Genomic DNA, 20,380 nt, shown 5'->3' on the forward strand with positions numbered 1-20,380 from the left:
ATTCCAGTCATGAGCGCTACCACATGCCCGTGTAGCACGAGGGAAGGCATAGAGAGGTGGCACCATGGACGCAACTTCGTCTGAGCATTTGCCAAAAAAATATCTGTAAAATAATGCAAGGGAGGCAACATTCCTTCTTACTTGCAGGGGAGGTAGTTTATATGTAATGGCAGGGTTGTTAATGATTCTAACAGCTTTATTCTGAATTTTGTCTAGTTGTCTTAATGCAACCTCTCCACAACCATTCCACAAGGGTGAGTAATATTCAAGCTGAGAGCGCACATGACTCTTATAAATTGTAGCTAACTGCTCATTGGCGAAAAAGTTACGGACTCTGTACAATAATCCAAGTTTCTTTGAGGCGGTTTTAGCAAGTGATCTGACATGAGAGGTCCAGCTGAGGGCACTGTTAAGTGAGACACCAAGAATTTCAATACTTTTGGAGATGGGAATATTAGTAGCACTGAAGGTAATGTACGAATCTGGCAATATCTGTCTATTAGTAAACTGTATATATTTAGTTTTACTAGCATTAAAAGAGACAAGGTTGTTTTGTCCCCATTCACTGATTGTAGATAGATCTTGATTTATGGAGATGGCTGTACTGAGTTAAGAGGTAGAGATATTAGACTTTGTAAATGGATGTCTGAGTGTGAATGAACTATGTAGTGTTGAGTCATCTGCATATGAGTGAATGGAATTGTAAGTGACAGATAAGAGATCATTAATATGAACCAGAAACAGGGTTGGCGCCAGAACTGATCCCTGCAGCACCCCGGCGTTAATTGAGTGGAAATTCGAATATACATCATCTACTTTTACTCTTATTTTCCTGTCACTAAGATAAGAAGAAATCAAAGGAACAAAAGACGTTAGTCCATAGCAAGGGAGTTTGGACAGCAGGGAACGGTGCCATACTCTGTCGAAAGCTTTAGAGATATCAAGAGCTACTGCATGAGTTTCTCCAAAAAGATCAATTGATTGATGGATGGTATGAGTTAAGAGATTGAGTATGTCAATGGTGGATCTTTCGTGGCGAAAACCGTATTGTCTATCACTAATTAAGTTGTTGGATTCAAGATGTTTAACAATATGCTTATTAATCAAAGTTTCAAATACCTTATCAAGAGAAGATGTGACAGCTATTGGTCTGTAATTGGAGGGGTCAGACGAACTTCCTTTCTTCGGAACTGGGTGGATATTGGCTTCTTTCCATGAATTTGGGAATAAAGAAGTACGTATGCATAGTCTGAATAATTTTGCTAGGACAGAGGCAAGTTCAGGGGAACACTTTTTCAAAACAATTGGCGGAATTCCATCTGGGCCTGGAGCTTTGTTGGTAGGTAAATTGTCTAGGATGGATTTTACGTATCTTGTCTGTATTTTAAGTGGGGCAATTTCGGGAGAATCAAGTTCCAGTACTGAGACATTCTGGCTGGTATCATCTATGGTAGAGTTTCTTGCAAAGGTACTAGCAAAGATATCTGCTTTCCCACGTGGGTCATTTGTAATATTGCCATCTGAAGATTTTAGTGGGGGAATGGAAGATGACTTGTTAAAGTCATTATTAAAAGAATTAAGAGTTGACCAGAATATTCTATTGTCATTAGGGTTGTTAAGTAGTTTTGATGCTTGCTTTTGAAGAAAGTTTGATTTAGATTTAATACAGCTTTTGCATGATTTCTAGCAATTTTAAATTGGGAGAGTGATTCAGATGTTTTTGATTTTAAGTAAGAGTTATATGCTAATGACTTTTGGGCTGTTGCTCTGGCACAACTGCCATCAAACCATTTTGGAGAGTTTGATCTTTTAGTGAATTGTTGACTTGGCATGAATAAATCCATACCAGCTAGTATTAAGTCGCAAATGTGGGACTGGGTAGAATTGGGATCACTAGAGAAGAAAGACTGCCATGGAACATCAGCAAGATAATTTCTAAATCCATCCCAGTTTGCCCTGTCAAAGTGCCATCGGGTCACCCTGACAGGTTCAGAGTGGGGAGGTGTAGGAGGGTTAACTAATGAGGCTTTGATGAGATTGTGGTCAGAGGATCCAAGTGGTGACAGTACCTCTATCCTGTATTGATCTGGATTATTTGTCAAGAATAAATCCAAGAGATGGGCATTATGGTCAGGATTATCAGGTATTCTGGTTGGTTGCGTTACCAACTGGGTGAGGTTAAACGATTCCACAAACAGCTCGCATTCTAGACCAGCGTCGTCAGTCCGGGCAGAATGCAATAACCATTCAACATTGTGTATGTTAAAATCACCCAAAATGGTAATTTCATTGCCAAGGGCAAGGTCAAGGTTACTCAACTGAGTGGATATGGAATCAAATACACTGGGTTCCGAAGAAGCATTGGGGAACGATAAACTACACAGATATATTTGGTAATGTTTTGGCAATTTAATTTATATAATGAGTAATCAAAACTGGATGAAGTGAAGTTTAAAATAGTGTCAACTGCGTATTGGGATTTGATATAACAACAGGTGCCGCCCTTGTTACCAAAGTTTGTAAGGAGATGGTAACCGGGAAAACAAAATGGAGATATATCGGTAAAGGGTGAGATTTGTGGTTCTGTGAGGAAAAGGGCCAAAGGGGATATGGACTGAAGGAAAAAATGAACCGAGTTTAAATTTGTGGTAAGGCCGCGGATGTTGGTAAAGAATAAGGCCGCACCGTCACCTCTTCGCCGACGAGCATTCCCGGAAATAGTAACAGTCGCTGCCGGCACAGTCGCTTGATGGCGACCGAGAGGACCCTGTGCCTCCAGCCCTACCCTGCCGGTGGTGGCAATCCGAGGTACCACCTAATTTGATAGTAAGATTGCAGCGGCCATTACTAAAGATGTGAACAGAAGGTGTGATGTGTTATGCGCATGTAGTGTGGTGTAGACAGTTGAAGGTAGAGGTATTATGAGAGCATGCTGGCCTACTCTCTGTGTAAATGAATGCACTGAAAATGTTCAGAAAAGGGAGATGGTCAGGACCAAGTCCTGAGGGCTGGTGAAACGGGAGTTCCAGCTCTCCCTATCACCAGCTTGCCATCAACCACTACTACTACTGCTACTAGATGGTTTTATTCAGCCATACTTAATTTCCCCGACAAACCACACATCACAGATTAATCTTGTGTTTACTCCTGATGAGAATGAGAGGGACGGAAATAATCCATCAGTAATCAGTTGTCTGTTTGTGGATAAGACCAATATCAGTAGCAGGGTTTTCTCATCAGCATAATTCTCTCTCTCTCTCTCTTTCTCTCTCAATTCTTCTCTTCTCCTTACCTCTCATCTGTTTCAATGCATCCCTGTTTCTCTCATTTCCGCCTTATCTCCCACGCCTGTCGCAATCTTCTCTTTATTCCTTATCTGTTATCATCATTATCGCAGTGTTCTCTTCCATCTCACATCTTCACCAAGGCCTCCTGCTAGCACTCCTTTCTTCCTTCCAGATTTACTGCTTCATCCTTGCCTTTCCTCATCTCTCCTCGTCTCTTCTCCTTATCTCTCATACATAACATCACTTCCTTGTTCCTCTCCTTTCTTGCTTCTATGTCTACGTCTTCCATCACTGTCGTCCTCTACTCTCCTTCTGCCCCTTCCTCCATCAAATCCTTTCTCTTTTCTCCCCAACCCTCCCCTTCCCCACAGCATTCCTCTTCCCCTACTTTTTTTCTTCGCTCCCACTCCTCTCTTCATCATCTCTTCTGCTGACATTACTGTCTCTCTCTCTCTCTCTGAAAGCAATTCTCGTCATCCTATTTCCTTTTTAACTTACACATCTATATCACTGTTTTCCTCTTCCTTTATCTCTTTGCAACCTCTCCACATCATCGCTTTCCTCTTCTCTTCTTACCTCCAGTCTTCATCACCGTCTCCATCCACTCTTCCTTCCCTCGCTATCTCCCACCTACATCGCTGCCATCTTCTCTCCCTTACTTATCTCTCATCTTCACCAAACCCACCCTCCTCCCCTCCTTTTTTCCTTCCATTATCTGTCCTTCCATCACCACTATCCCCTTCCATCCTTCTCTTCCTTGTCTCTCCTCTCCATGAAAGACTCTCTCCTTCTCCTCACTCGACTATCCCAGTCATCCTCTTCTCTCCTCTTCCTTATCTTCCATCTCTATTACTGTTTCCCTCCCTCCCTCTCTCCTCCTCCTCTCCTTATTTCTTCCTCCATCACCCTCCTCCCCTCCTCCCAAACAACTTCAATCTTCCTATTCTTCCATGACCCTCCCCATATCGTCACCCTCTCTTCCTTTCTCTCGTTTCCATCAGAATCTTCTCCTCTTCTCTCCTTATCATCGTAATCCATCACCGCCTTCCTCTCACTCCATTTCCTCCATTCTCTTTTCTTTCCTTCCTGAACTATTCTCATCTCCCCTAGTTTTCCTTCCTTCCATATCTCTCCCTCCCTCCTATACTCCCTCCAATACCTCTTGCCTTCTCTCCTCCCTCCTTCCATCCCTAAATTACTTTTTCTTTCCTTCCCACCTTATCTCCCATCTCGACCAAAGCCTTCGATGCCTCTTGCTTCACTCTCATACAACTCCCATCCCAATTCTCCCGCTCCAGACTCCCTCGATCATCGCCTCTTTTTCTCTTTTTTACCATCCCTCACCCTAATTCTCTCTCTCTTTCTCATTCCTCCTCCTTTCCGTTCTCTTTCCCTCTTTCTCCCACCTTTCTCCCTCCCTCTTCCATCATCGCCTACCTAATCTCTCCCCACCCTACCCATCTCCTTAATCGACTCTTCTCCCTGGCTCCCATCTTAAAGACTCTCTCTCTCTCTCTCTCTCTCTCTCTCTCTCTCTCTCACTTTTGCCCTCCTTTCTTCCATCCCTCTTCCCATCATTTCCTCCCTTTTCCTCCTCCTTCCCTCTTTTTTCCCCTCTCCTTCCCTTCCTCTTGTAATCTTTCCATCCCAACCTCCTTCCCTCATATTTCTCCCTTTCCCTCCCTCTTCCTCCGTCTTCCCTCTCCTTCTTGCTTCCTTTCATCTTGTTCTCCTTCTGTTCCTACCTTTCCTCTCTTATTCCTCCCTTTTCCTCCAACGTCCTCTCCTTCCCTTCCCCACTCCTTCTTTCCTTCCTTCACCCTTTCCCATCATTTCCCAAATATCCTCCCTTCCCACCTCACTAATTAACTTCAACCCCCACCTCAATAACCGATAAGAGAAGTGAATATTAGGGTGTAATGGGCAAAATAAATCGCTTAGGAAGTGGTGTTAAGAGAACCAAGCAAACGAGAATACGACGCTGTTAAGTTGACCGGAAATTTCGTGATGCGTCCTCCTTAACGATTTGTTTTGCTTATCACATCTTAATAGGCTAATCATCTTGCATGTAACTAATGCAAATGTAACTATGAACCAGAAATACGTACAGGAGAAAATCAGGTGTAGTAGTAGTAGTAGTAGTAGTAGTAGCAGCAGTAGCAGTAGTAGTAGTAGCAGTAGTAGTAGTAGCAGAAGTAGTAGTAGCAGAAGTAGTAGTAGCAGAAGTAGTAGTAGCAGAAGTAGTAGTAGCAGAAGTAGTAGTAGCAGTGGTAGTAGTGGTGGTGGTGGTGGCAGTAGTAGTAGTATTAGTAATAGCAGTGGTAGTAATAGTAGTAGCAGTAGTGGCAGTAGCAGTGACAGTGGTAGTAGCGGTGGTAGTGGCTGTGGTAGTAGTAGCGGTAGTGGCAGCAGCAGCAGCAGTGGTAGTGGTCATAGTAGTAGTGGTGGTAGTAGCAGCAATATTAGTAGTAGTAAAGGGAGGCCCATAAATAACGGCCCACTAGAAACTCTCCTGATGGTACTGTGTGTTATGGGAATGGCTCAGTCTGCTGGTGTGGGAGCAGGTGTGGCAGTGGAGTAGTAAAAGAATAAATGATGCAGGATAGACATTGCTGACTAAGGATCATGCACTACGATGTCTCCCGTGCATCTTGTAGGGTTACTGAACCAAAATGTGTAGATATTAAACACATATACGTAACTTAAGAAAAACTAAGGTGTAAGATATAAAATAAATCGCTTACGAAGAGGAGTTACGAACGGTGTAAAATAAATAGTTTAGGATGAGGTGTTACGACAGATTTTAAGATGTAAAGTAAATCGCTTAGGAAGGGAAGTTATGAAAGGTTTATATGTAAAGTAAATCACTTGAGAAGGGAAGTTACGAAAGGTTTAAGACGTGAAAGAAATCGCTTTGGGAGAGAAGTTATGAATTGTGAAAGATGTAGAGTAAATCGTCTAGGGAGAGAGGTTACGAAAGTTTATGATGCAAAATAAATCGCTTGGGAAGAGGAGTTAAGAAAATATTTAGCGAAGGAGAATACATGTGTCGTAGGGAAGGTCCAATTTCCACCTCTAAGTAGCAATGAAACTGAAATGGTTGGCTGTGTGATTCGAAGAAAACGGGATTAGGGTAAAGAGGAGGACTTGCGTAATGGTGATAAGAGGCAGGAGTGACGTGATAAATGCTAAGGATTGAGGTCATGGTTAAGGTGGTGATAGGCAGGAGTGAGGGGATAAAAAGGGTAGAGGGATTAAGGTAAGGTGATAAGGGTAGAGGGATTTAGGTAAGGTGATACAAGGCAGGACTGAGGGGATAAATGATAAGGGTAGAGGGATTTAGGTAAGGTGATGATAGGCAGAAGTGAGGTGATGAATGACACAAGAGGCAGGAGTGGAGTGATAAATTATATAAAGGAGCAGGGATGAGGTGATAAATGATATAAAGAGGCAGGAGTGAGGTGATAAATGATATAAAGAGGCAGGAGTGAGGTGATAAATGATATAAGAGGCAGAAGTGAGGTGATAAATGATAAGGGTAGATGAGAGTAGATGGAGAAACAGGTGAGACAGTCTGAGAGTCATTTAGGGGTGTGGGGAGGGCAAACTGACCAGAAGGCAAGTGTGAAGTGACACATCATGAGGGATGGAGGTCCGGGGTAACCAGTGAAAGTTGGGAAAGAAATTATAAAGGAATAACACAGGAGAAGTAAAACAGGAAAGGTGAATAGAGAGAGAAATAAAGAAAAAATGAGAAGTAAAGCGGAAATGGTGAATGTGGGGAGAGAGAAATAATGGACAGTCAATGAGATGTAAAACAAAACAGATACATTTATGTCTGTTGGAAGCACCAGTCATGAAGAGGCACTAAGAGAAATGGGGTGAAAGGAAGACTAAACTATTTTTTTTTTAATGCAAGGAAGAAGGAACCAATGGCCACGAGCCCGCAAACTGTTCCTTCCAAGAAAAAAACAAACAAAAACAATACAAAAAAAGAGAGCCAAATTCAAAATCCGTTCATTTCGAGATTCCTGGACACACTGAGTTTGAAAGACTGAAGATCATAGGAAGTAGGAAATACAGACAGAGGGAGACAGTTCCAGTGGTGACCTGTTGCATAAATGAAGGACTGGGAGTAACGGTTAACTCTTGAATTAGAGAGTTGGAAAGAAAAGGGATGAGAGTTTGATGCTAGACAGGTGTTACGCACCCGTCGTATAGGTGAAGGGATGCAAGCAGACAGTTCAGAGGAGCAGTGACCATTGAAGTAGCGATAGAAAAAGAGATAAAGATGCAACAGTATGGCGAAGAGACAGATGCTGAAGGGAGCCAGTAAGAGGAGAATTAATGAGACAAGAGGCCTCTGACTCCACCCTACTGAGAAGAGCTGTATGTGGGGAGCCTCCCCACACATGAGAGTTGTGCTCTACACAGGGGCAAATAAAACCCGTGCATAAAGTCAACAACTGTGCAGGGGTTATGAAGGTATGAAGTCGGTTTAGCACACCTAATCTCTTGGAAACAGATTTTACACGAGATGTAATATGATCTTTCCAATTTAAGTCCCGGGTGAATGAAACCCCAAGCATGTTCAAGGATGATGCAGGATTGAGCTGGATATTATTAAACATTAATGGGTACTCCTGTGGAAGATTTTGTCAGGTTGATAGGTGTAAGAACTGAGTCTTTGAAGCATTAAGAACAACAACATTATTTTTACCCCAGTCAGAGATACGAGCCAAGTCAGACATTACGTGTGCCATAGCCTCATCACTTGTTTGTTGAAGTATCTGCTGAGATGGCAGCTGCGAGAACCAAATGGAAAGGCGAAGGGTGGAATCATCAGCGTATGATGGATAAGGTTAGATGTACAGCTTAAAAGGTCATTGATGAATAAAAGGAAGAGAGATGGTGATAGGACAGAGCCCTGAGGAACACCACTGCTGATATATCAAGATGAACGATGGCCGTCTTCAACAGCGGCTATTGAATGACCAGAAAGGATGCTACAGATGAAGGCACAGATAGAAGGATAGAAACCGTAAGAGGGCAGTTTGGAAATTAAAGATTTATGCCAGACTCGATCAAAAGCTTTTGAGATGTCAAGTGCAATGGCAAAGCTTTCACCAAAGTCCCGAAAGGAGGATGATTAGGAGTTTGAAAGGTAGGTGAGAAGATCGCCAGTGGAGCATCCCTGACGGAACACTTACTGACAATCAGAATGAAAGCTGTGATAGGAAAGATGCTTTAAAACTTTTCAGTTAAGAACTGACCCGAAAACTTTTGAACCACAGGACGTTAAAGCAACTGGACGATAGTTAGAGGGTTGGGAATGGTCACCTTTCTTTGGGACTGGCTGAATGTGAGCAAATTTCCAGCAAGAAGGAAAGGTACAAGTTGACAGACAAAGAGGAAAGAGTTTACCTAGGCAGGTGTAAGCACAGAACCACAGTTCTTGAGGGCAACAGGAGGGACTTCATCAGGTGATAAATGATAAAGGAACAATAAAAAGGGAATCAATAGATAAAAAGATGGATTTACGCCTATCAAGTACAGAAGAGTCATTAAGGAGTACGAGAAAAGAGAAGAGGGGGAAGATATAGGGAAGCTGCAGTGGTGAGGGTGGCGTCATGAATGCAAATAAAAAGGTCATGAGACTGTTGTAAATTTTCTCCCTGACCACACACCTCAACAGTCCACGTTATATCTAAGTCTCCAGTGGCACAGCTGAAGAGGGACAAAGTGCAACCAAAGCAAGAGAAGTATGGGATGATAAAGGAGAAGCCGAGGTGGCGAGACGAGAAGCTGTCCTCACGACGGGATATAAGAATAATGGAGGCAGTGTGACGTGTGGAGGAAGATAGGAATGTAAGGATGTGTGGTGAAGGGAGTTGGATTGGGAGAGGTTGGGTGTGATGGTACTCACAAGGCCGGACATAAGGTAGTGGTAGTTGCGTCGACCCATATGCACGTCCCTTACGTGGCCAACGATGAGACTCTTGGCCATCTCCGTGCTGCAGTCCAACACCACATACTTTTGGGTCCACCTGAAAGATGACAATAAAAAAGAATTACAAGTCAACAGATGCACATTAATGGGTTTGACTACTGAAATACTTACAAGTTAATATATAGAGTAAATAATAATATGCTCAGCTACTAAAAGATTTACAATATACATACATTAATGTCCTCGGCTATTGCTTTTTTATGCAAACAATGGATACAAAAATAATTCATTCTTTCCGATATAATGAGGAAGAGCAAGGATTTCGAAAAACCAGCGATGCAGTCTTAGGGGCCAAGCAATCTTTCCAGAATATTATGCAGAGTTCCGCATTTATTCGATTCTCCAGTTGAGCGACAGGTCTGTCCATAAGTGTGATTTTTCATTATATTCACTCGTAACATAAGGGACACTCGTCTGGCAACTTTCTTATATTTCAAAACCTGTATATCCGTGTATCGCATGTAAATCTGATTCATATTTACTTTTCACATCAGGGTCAAAGTTTGGCATTATACCCTTTTCAATCTCCCTGGGGGAAGAGGAAGGGGGAGGGAATAGTTTCTCATTATCTCTGCTTGTCTTTAAGAGGCGACTAAAAGGGGCCTTTTTGTCTCCAGTCTCTCTCTCCTTACTGTCCTCCTCTTCTGTCCTACCTCTCCGCTTGATTTTTCCGTGTTTCTCTCAGCCCTTATTTTCCATCTTTTATCAGGTTACATATCTGGGTTAATGACATGAATAGCATAACTTCTTCCATTTCTGGGTAAAGCCTTTTAGCAAACTCACTTATCAAGTCACGTCTACACCAGGATCACACAACCGCCAACGCCAGTTCAACGCTGACGCCACTTCAACGCCGACGCCACTTTAATGTCGACGCCACCTCAACACCGACGCCACTTCAAAACCAAAACCACTTCTACATCTCCTTTCCCATTTCAGCTCCAGTGTTAGTCATACATCTTTGCTCTGAATTAGTGTCATAATAGTCTTTGAAACCAGACGCTAAAAATACGTTCAATTCAGTCTTTTTCAAAGCTATTTCTATGATCTTAAACAAAAATGTTCCAGTGACCGACTTCCTTCGAATACATTTTGCAGATGTGGAGAATGTTCATAATATTTATACAAAACAACAACAATAATAATAACAATAATAATAATTTGCGGTAGGTGGGGGCGCTCACCATCCTCTCACTCAATGTAGTGCTGCTCTCGGATGTCTGCCCTGTCCTCTCCTCCATCCTTCTTTCCTTCCATCTTCTTCTATCTTTCTTTCCTTCATTCTTTCCTCGTCCTTCTGCCTACGGGTGACTTTACACTCCCTCTTCTGTCTTTCATTCCTTCATTCCTTCCTTTTCCTTCTGCCTATGGGTGACTACACTGAGTGACAAGCCAAATGGTTTCCTGTACACCAGGAAACTATTTACTAGGCCGGGTGGTAACCATATAACCAAATTTTGGCGCCTGGTGGTTTAGTGGGTAATTATTGTGCTCCAATCGGATTGAGCCGGTGAAGGTTTATATCCAAGGGGTGGTTGGGGTTTACTGCTCACGTAATGCCATTCAGGGATGAGTGAGGCTGGTCACTCTCATCTTAAATGTCAGGACCAACTGCCTAGCCCCGGGCTCCTACGCTCCTCATGGGGCAACGTAGGGTTGGATGATGGATGGATGGATGGATGGATAATAATAATAATAATGAACACCTTGAAAAGGCTTTGCTTTACAAGAAATACTTGAAAATCAGAATCTATCTATCTATCTATCTATTGCCAGACGCCTCAATCCCGTTTGGGGTGGCCACAAACAAATCGCCTCCAAGTCGCCCTGTCCCCCGCCATTTCACTGCCCTGCTCCCAACTCACACCCCCCTCTCTCATATACCTCTCCACCCCATCCCTCCATCTCATCCTCGGCCTCCACCTCACTCACATACACTCTCTTCGTCACTCTTTCACCCTCCATCCTCTCCACATGGCCAAACCACCTCAGTGTCTTCCTCATAACGCTTCCTGTCACATCCACATCCACACCACAACGCTCCTTTATATCCTCATTCGTCAGCCTGTCTCTCCACGTGACTCCACAGGCTCCTCTTAAATAACTCATTTCCACTGCTCTCACTCTTGACTTGTGTCCTTCCAACAATGTCCAAGCTTCACTTCCGTACGTTCTATTAATTTTCAGGTGTTCGATGACACTGCGTTTAAAAGACTAAATCACACGGAGATGGAACGAGACTGAGGAAAATCGACCTACAGCTTACCTGCTGCATTTTTGAAGGACTGTGAGAATCGGTTAACTCTTCCATCAGAGAACTGGCAGAAAAGGGATTACAATGATAATGATATAAACTACTAAATATTTTTTTATTAATACAAACGTTTAAACATTTTCAAGACAATATTCTTTATATTTTGAGCTACCTAAATATTACGATTTATGAAAACAATAAGCTAAGCACTTAACTCCCTCAGCATGAACACCTTTTTTCTAATTCTGTCCTTACCAGTGCCATATTACCTGATTCAGCAGTGAGTGATTACAATTGGCAGTACAGGGGTTAACCACTTCAGTCTGATGACCTATTTTGTATTCTGTTCATACAAAATTCAGATCGTTCTGGAAAACGCCTTCATGTGGTGGCACTGTGTATAACCAGGTGGCTTTCACTGCCCTGTTATACAAGAGTCCCTTAATTACCCCCCATCCCCTGAAAGGAGGATAGTGTGCTGCAGGAGAGAAGCTTCAGCCTGCAGTCAACTGGGTTCGTGTTTCAAATCAACCCGGAGCTACCACTTCCACCACCAACAGCACAACTACTACTACTACTACTATTACTCCTCCTCCTCCTACTACTACTACAACTACTCTTACTACTACTACTGCTATTACTACTACTGCTACTATTAATACTACTACTATTAATACTACTACTACTACCTTCAGATGATTTTATTCAACTTTGGAAAGATATCATCCATCTTTCCTGGGAGAGATAATGGCAAATCCACCTTGGGCGTGGGCCTGTCGTGAAGGAGGTACGGGAAGTGGTGGCATCAAGCCACTGTCTCCATTAAGAAGAAACTGCAGGGAAATTCCAGTGTCGTTACTTGTGCCCTGTGTCTCAGCGGGACGCAACATGCAAGAGCACACACGCACACAACCTAACGCATATATACAAACTAGAAAAGAGCACACACACACACACACACACACACACACACACACACACACAGGAAGCGGCATCCGGGCAGGTCGAAAACAACCTTGCTTTCCCGGAATTTTCTTCGCCTTATCTTCCTCGCGTCGATCCAGCCTATCTCGACTTTCTCTTATTTATCGTCAGTTTTCTCTTATGCTGCTTACGTGGACCCCCCCCTCTCTCTCTCTCTCTCTCTCTCCAATTATCAACCCCTTCAAGACGAGTCAGAGTCGGTCCTTCCCTCCCGCACAAGAAACTAAAATCAGCACAAAAATACGGGTTAAAACAGAGGCCTGGAAACGTGAGGAAATATGGGCAGTAAATTGTTTGTGTGTGTGAGGGCAAGGGGTGTCCTAATGCTGCTAAAGTCCTCTGATCTGACTTTCTATTTATAAACACCGCATTCCATGTGGTACCTGACATTACCTTTCTATAGGCGATTTATTCAGCACGGTACACATTACCTTTCTCTATGATATTCACATCACTAACATCCACACACACACACACACACACACACACACACACACACACACACACACACACTTGTATATACAAGTACATAATATATATACTGTATATATATATACATATATATATATATATATATATATATATATATATATATACATATATATATATATATATATATATATATATATATATATATAGATAAGGAGAGAGAGAGAGAGAGAGAGAGAGAGAGAGAGAGAGAGAGAGAGAGAGACTACATGTCTAGAAGACTTGACGGAACAAGGCATTTTCAAGGGGATAATGAGCCTGTAGGCGCAGGGTGGTACGCTAAGTAACTTTCCAGCAACACCCCACCAGCAGCAACCCAGGGATTCGATTGATAATACACTGATAAATTTTCCAGTTTCTATATTTCACTGAGAGTCCAGGTTCAGTATAATGGAGAGAACTAGGCATTTTCAACAGTTAATTATCGGGAGAAACCTGGGGCTCAGACTTAAGATCTTTGGGAGTATAAGCCAATAGGAGGAGCTCAGTACGCTAAGAACATATCCCTTCCAGTTCAGCAAGTCTCTAATAAGCTGAATAATTCACTAGGAGGGAAAAAATTTACTAATAAAGAATTTTAACAATCTTAACCCTTTATTAATCTTTTCACTACGATGACATTTTGTCTGTCCTTGTTGCTACCAGACTCTTTTATCCAACTCAGGCCAACACCCCAGCAGTGGTGTTATTGAAGGTGTTATTTAACCCATCCAACTTAGGCCAACACCCCAGCAGTGGTGTTACTGAAGGTGTTATTTAACCCATCCAACTTAGGCCAACATCCCAGCAGTGGTGTTACTGAAGGTGTTATTTAACCCATCCAACTTAGGCCAACACCCCAGCAGTGGTGTTATTGAAGGTGTTATTTAACCCATCCAACTTAGGCCAACACCCCAGCAGTGGTGTTATTGAAGGTGTTATTTAACCCATCCAACTTAGGCCAACACCCCAGCAGTGGTGTTATTGAAGGTGTTATTTAACCCATCCAACTTAGGCCAACACCCCAGCAGTGGTGTTATTGAAGGTGTTATTTAACCCATCCAACTTAGGCCAACACCCCAGCAGTGGTGTTATTGAAGGTGTTATTTAACCCATCCAACTTAGGCCAACACCCCAGCAGTGGTGTTATTGAAGGTGTTATTTAACCCATCCAGCTAACAAAGCCTCTTCTGAGCTAAGTTAAATGGCCAAGTAGCAGCCAGAATAAACACCAAAACCAGTGACGGGAGTGAAGGCGTTAACCCAGATCCCTGTAACCTCGTGTGTGTCGTGGATTTCTCTGAGCTAAATATACACCCTTGACGTCTGCAGGGGCGATATGAAAAGTCTGTATTGCACAGCCAGTGACAAAGATATCTAAAAACAATACTGCATGGGATGTGCCAGGTGGTGAACTCACTTATATATTCACACAATACATACAGTATATACACTAAATACCAGATTTATTCATTTCTGGAGAGCGTAGTAAGGAAGTTCAAAAAGGTAACGTGCAACACCAAGAGTTCGAAAGATTATTTCAAGCTCAATAATATTGGTCAAAAAGTAGGAAGAAGAGAGTCTATTACCAGCCGCGAGAGCGAAGCTGGTATTGTTTTCAATTTGAATGTCTGTGTGTGCGTCTTGTTAGCACGATAACTTCGCAACCGCTCAGGATATCATCACAAACTTTACAGTTGTGTATTTGGAAAAAAATCGATCACGAGTTCGAAATTGGTGAACGTAGGTCAAGGTCAGTCTATCTGTTACCACGATAACTTTGCAACCGCTCAAGATATCACAAAATTTTACAGATGTGTAGTTGGGATGAAAATCTCCTACGAGTTCGAAACTGGTGGAAGGAAGTCAAGGCCTGTGTGTCTGTTACCACGATAACTTCGCAACCGCTCAAGATATCATAACAAAATTTTATTAAAGGTGTGTAGCATGAATGAAAATCTACGAGTTCGAAATGATGAAAGTCGGTCAAGGTCAAGGTCAAGGTCATATTCCGAGCCGCGCTAGATGTGTATAGGCTCATGGCTGGTGCGATTCCCCCCAAAGGGGAGCCTCTAGTTATTGCTGGCGGCAGCGCCGCCGCCGCCGCCGGCGGTAGCAGCAGCAGCAGTTGTTGTCATTGCATCGTAGTTGTGGTTGTTGTTGTACCTGTTGTTTGTGGTTTGTTATTGTAGTCGTTATTGTTGAAGTTGTTAAAGTTATTGCTGCTGCTGACGCTGTTGTTGTAGCCCCAGGTTCATCTGAAATGTGAACTCAGTGGACTACAGGCTGTTGTCCCCCCTCCTTCAGTCCACCATCCTCTTTTGGGGTGATAGGAAGTAGATGAGGGACGTTTACATAAGCAGGCAGTTAGGCCGCCCGGTTATATCAGTTCCACCACGTGAAGGCAGCCCTCACTAGAACCAGAGGAAAACATTGCAAGATCTATATATATCCTCACACATGACCTACGTAAAGTAATCCATTCCCTCTCAGGAAAACTGAAATCCTTCCACTACGACGACGTCGTTTTTAAAAACGGTGTGTAGATCAGATATTTGTTCTAAGATGTTTAGTGGAGAAGTATCTAGAGAAGGGAAGGAAAGTGTATGCTGCCTTCATGGACTTGGAGAAAGCTTATGACAGAATAGATAGGCAAGGTATGTGGAAGGTATTAAGAATATATGGAGTGGAGGGGAAATTGTTGAGTGCTGTGAAGAGTATGTACGAGGGAGCTAAGGCTGCGGTGCGAGTGGATGGTGAGCTGAGTGAGTTCTTTGATCTCAATGTGGGACTGAAACAGGCTTGTGTGATGTCTCCATGGCTGTTTAATATATACATGGATGGGGTTGTAAAGGAGGTGCAGGGTAGGGCAGTGGATGTGGGGGTGGCTCTAATGAATGAGGGTGAGATTTGGAAGTTTCCGGTGTTGCTGTTTGCTGATGATACAGTACTGTTGAGTGAAGATGAATGGGAGTTGCAAGGTTTGGTGAATGAATTTGGGACAGTGTGTAGGAGGAGGAATCTGAAAGTTAATGTAAATAAAAGTAAAGTTATGGTGTTTGAGAGGAATGAAGTCACAGAGTGTGCAGTGAGGTTGGATGGTGAGGATATGGAGAATGAGAGTGCATTCAAGTACTTGGGTAGTGTGATGAGTAGGGATGGAACTTTGGGGGATGAAGTGCGTGAAAGGGTACAGCAGGGAAGGAAGGTTGTTGGTACACTGAAAGCAGTGATGAGAAATAGGGAGGTGAGTATGGAAGTTAAGAAGTCACTGCATGATAGTATTGTGATCCCTACCCTGACGTATGGAAGCGAGGCATGGACCTTGCAAGAGGGGAACAAGTCAAGAGTGAGAGCAGTGGAAATGAGTTACTTGACAGGAGCATGTGGAGTGACGTGGAGGGTCAGGTTGACGAATGAAGAAGTGAAGGAACGCTGTGGGGTGGATGTGGATGTGGTTGAGAAGATTAGGAGAAATACACTGAGGTGGTTTGGACATGTGAAGAGAATGGAGAATGAAAGACTGACTAAGAGGGTGTATGTAGGTGAGGTGGAGGGAGGGAGAGGGAGAGGTAGACCGAGGATGAGGTGGAGGAATGGAGTTGAGAGGTATATGAGGGAGGGGGGGGTGAGTTGGGGGGAGGATAGTCAAATGGTGGGTGACAGAGCGACTTGGAGGCGTTTTGTCTGCGGCCACCCTTTGCGGGATTAGGGCGTCGGGCTATAGATAGATAGTTTTTTAAGGGGATTAATCAACAGGGCTAATTGACGGCGTGTCTAATTCCTCCAGTTTATAAAATCTCTAAGTCGAATAAAATCTGTTGGTAGTAGCCAAAATAAAGTAGAGAAAGACTTTACTGGAGTGTTTTTTGTATGCGATTCTCAGCAATGATATCCTATCCATTCACCAACGCCGTACAGTCTTCACTAATGCCCTCCCACCATACCGAATACTTGCTGGGAGGTTTCATTCAAGACTGATGTGATGGTATTATTATTATTATCATTATTATTATTATTATTATAACTATTATTATTATCATTATTATTATTATTATTATTATTATTATTATTACTTTTGTCGGTGGGTTCTGTGTCCAGTTTCAGTTTGTTTTAATGCAACTCTTCATCGAACTGTTCCCTTCCCTAACCTGGAATCGATCATGTGGCTTTACAGACACCAGCCAACTTCTCTTACCACTCAACCACCACTTGTCCTCAGACTAAACAGACTTACTGCAATGAAGAAGTTAGTGTTTGTATTTACCAAACTGCTTTACTAAAATTAGAGAATATTTAACACAGACATTTTAAGATTTATACCAACATTGGAAAAGCTGTTTACTGGGAAGTTAAAACAGCTTCGGTCCAACCTGCACTCTCTCCTGATAAGACGAGAGACGAATATACAGTATGTGTGTATATACAGCAATGATACTAGGGAAGCGGCAGGAGTGGGTCTCTCTCTCTCTCTCTCTCTCTCTCTCTCTCTCTCTCTCTCTCTCTCTCCATTTTCTGTCTTGTACCTCTCATCTCTTCAATACATTCCCATTATCGCTTCCCTCCTCTTCCTATATTCACTGTTCCCTACATTACCCTCATTTTTCTTCTCCCCTTTCTTTTTTCTGCTCTCTCGTTTCCCTTTCCAGTTCCTGCCTTGTTTCTCTAATTTACTTCATTTATTCTTCTTTATTGTCTCCTTCTCCTTCCATTCACTGTTCCTTCAATTTCCCTCATATTTCTTTTCTCTGTATTTCTGTGTTTCTTTTTCCAGTTCATTCCGTGGCCTGTTTTTCATTCTTCCCATATATTCTCCCTTCGTGTCCTTCCTCTTTCCTCCTCCATTCTCACTTATGTCTGCGTCTTTAGTTTTTCTTTTTCCCTTTTTACACAAAATTTCTTGAACTACGGAGGGGTGCTTCACAGATGAAGGAAAGGGAGCAAGTATACCCACCCACCCTCCCTCTCACACACACACACACACACACACACACACACACACACACACACACACACACACCACAGAGAGAGAGAGAGAGAGAGGGGGAGGGGCAAGGAGGCGGAGAGAACTGAATCAAAACATAAAAAATACAATACAGCACCGCACAGCAAGCAGGACACCCCAGCGTACTGTCCCTCTGCCCAGGACAATACACATTCACTGGGGCGAGTGTAGAGGGCGTTGATGGGCCATTCTGTGTTGCATACACGTGGGGGGAAGTGTATTCACAGCCCCAACCCAAACAAAAGCTACATAACGCCAGGTGCGAACTTTAAGTGCCTTCATTGCTAAAAGCGAGGGAGGAAAGGAGGAAGTTGGTGAGAGAGAGAGAGAGAGAGAGAGAGAGAGAGAGAGAGAGGAGAAACTGCACCACACCGCTTGTCTTAAAGAATTAAAGTTTGGTTTGTGGATAAGAACTGTTTTCCCTACTGCGGCAAATTTCTTACCGCCCCTGTCAACACCAACACAGTCTTTTCAACAACACCAGGAAAGTGCGCTCTGTGAGCACGTGACGAGCGAACGAGAATTTCTGCATAAATACACCTATCATAACAATTTCATCTTGCTGTAAACTTCCAGCATTACCGGTGAGGTAGCTGAACAATTAACAGATGAACAACTGAGCTAAAACAATAACTTTCTCATGTTCTCTCTCTCTCTCTCTCTCTCTCTCTCTCTCTCACACACACACACACACACACACACACACACACACACACACAAACACACACACACACACACGGACGCACATGTGATGAAAATCATGCTGCCATCAGGCAGTTTGTTTGGGGATGGATGTAGTGGTCATGTTACTTTGACCTGTTCTCAAATATGATGGTCAAACTCTTGGCTGGCCGTCAACCTTTTCATCAAGTTTGGTTAAAAATGAATCATAGCTGCATAAGAATACTTGTACACTACTTGTAGACTTGGTCATTTCATCACAGTAAGTTTCAAAATCAGTCAGTGACAGAGTTCCATCCAACATCCAATCCTTCATTGCCCCATGAGGATCGTAGAAGCCCGTGGCTAGGCAGTTGGTTCCGACATTTAAGATGAGTGACCAGCCTCACTCATCCCTGAGCGGCATTACATGAGTAATCAACCCCAACCAGCCCTTGGATATAAACCTTCACCGGCTCAATCCGACTGGAGCGCAATAATTACCTACTAAACCACCAGGCGCCAAAATTTGGTTATATGGTTACCTCCCAGCGTAGTAAATGGTTTCCTGGTGTACAGGAAACCATTTGGCTTGTCAATCAGTGCAGAGTCACCCACAGGCAGATGGAAGAGGAAAGATTGAAAGAAAGAAAGTCAGAAGAGGGAGTGTAACGTCACCTTTTGGGAGAAGGACGAGGAAAGAATGAAGGAAAGAAAGACTGAAGAGGATGGAAGGAAAGAAGGATGGAGGAGAGGAAAGGGCAGACACCCGGGAGCAGCATTACATCGAGTGAGTGGATGGTGAGAGCCCCGACCTACCACACAGAGTTCCACAGTGGAATATTTGTCAGGATCTACAAACCCACCGGACTGAATGAGGTCAAAGATATGCCATGTATAAGTAACGATATTATACGAATGCACCTAACAGTCTGACATTCCATCCATCCATGTAACCATCCACTCACCTGTTGTAGATTCCCAGAACCTTAGGGTGGCCTTAGTTATAACTAAATGCTTAAAAATCCATCCTTCCACCCAGGTGACCATCAAGCTACCTGTTGCTTTTCAGGTTCCATATGTAGTAGTATTGTAACTATGCACCGAACATTGCATTCATTCATCCATCCATCCAGCTACCCATCCACTCATCTGCTGTTGCTTTCCAAGGTCGTAAAGAAGGCCATCACACACATCTATGAAAATAGCAATCTATCTATCCATTTACCCAGTTAACCATTCACTTATCTGCTGTTGCTTTTCAAAGTCGTAAAGAAGACCAACACATTCAGCTATAAAAATAACACCCTATCCAAGCACGCATCCAGGTAAACATCCACTCACCTGCTGCTGCTTTCCAGGGTCCTAAGGAAGGCCAGGGCGTCATGAGCCGACTCGACATGTCTCACCACCCGAATCTCAAAGGACGCTCGGGTTGGTCGGAGGGACTGGTAAATCTTCTGGAGTCGTAGGAGGCCTGGGTGAAGACAGAAAAGAAGAGTCAGCAAGTTTTGAAGCCAAGATAAAAAGGAGGTACAGCTGACAACATACGAACCTGGTACAGCATCAATATGTAGCAGAGGTATACTTGACAACCTTGGCAATCATATTTTTTGGTGGCAGCGACATAAATGAACAGAGGTGTTAAATGTTAACAGAAATGACCAAGTAACTGTGATGCAGAAACGTCGGAAATTGTAGGCAGACCTCCA

General features: G+C 43.2%; 1 protein-coding gene across 1 annotated transcript in view; it reads right to left on the reverse strand.

Moving 5' to 3' along the window:
- LOC145414087 (glutamate receptor 1-like) overlaps positions 1 to 20,380 on the reverse strand; it is a 234,664-nt gene that overhangs the window by 187,138 nt on the left and 27,146 nt on the right. Inside the window, exons 3-4 of the mRNA XM_080283682.1 lie at positions 20,013 to 20,145; positions 9,214 to 9,334 (exon numbers count right to left, since the gene is read on the reverse strand). Of these exons, the coding sequence (XP_080139808.1) occupies positions 9,214 to 9,334; positions 20,013 to 20,145 (254 nt within the window). The remainder of the gene's footprint in view (positions 1 to 9,213; positions 9,335 to 20,012; positions 20,146 to 20,380) is intronic.

This window comes from Coenobita brevimanus, chromosome 1, assembly GCF_032717465.1.
Source record: "Coenobita brevimanus isolate Jiangsu-jjx chromosome 1, ASM3271746v2, whole genome shotgun sequence".
NCBI lineage: Eukaryota > Metazoa > Arthropoda > Malacostraca > Decapoda > Coenobitidae > Coenobita > Coenobita brevimanus.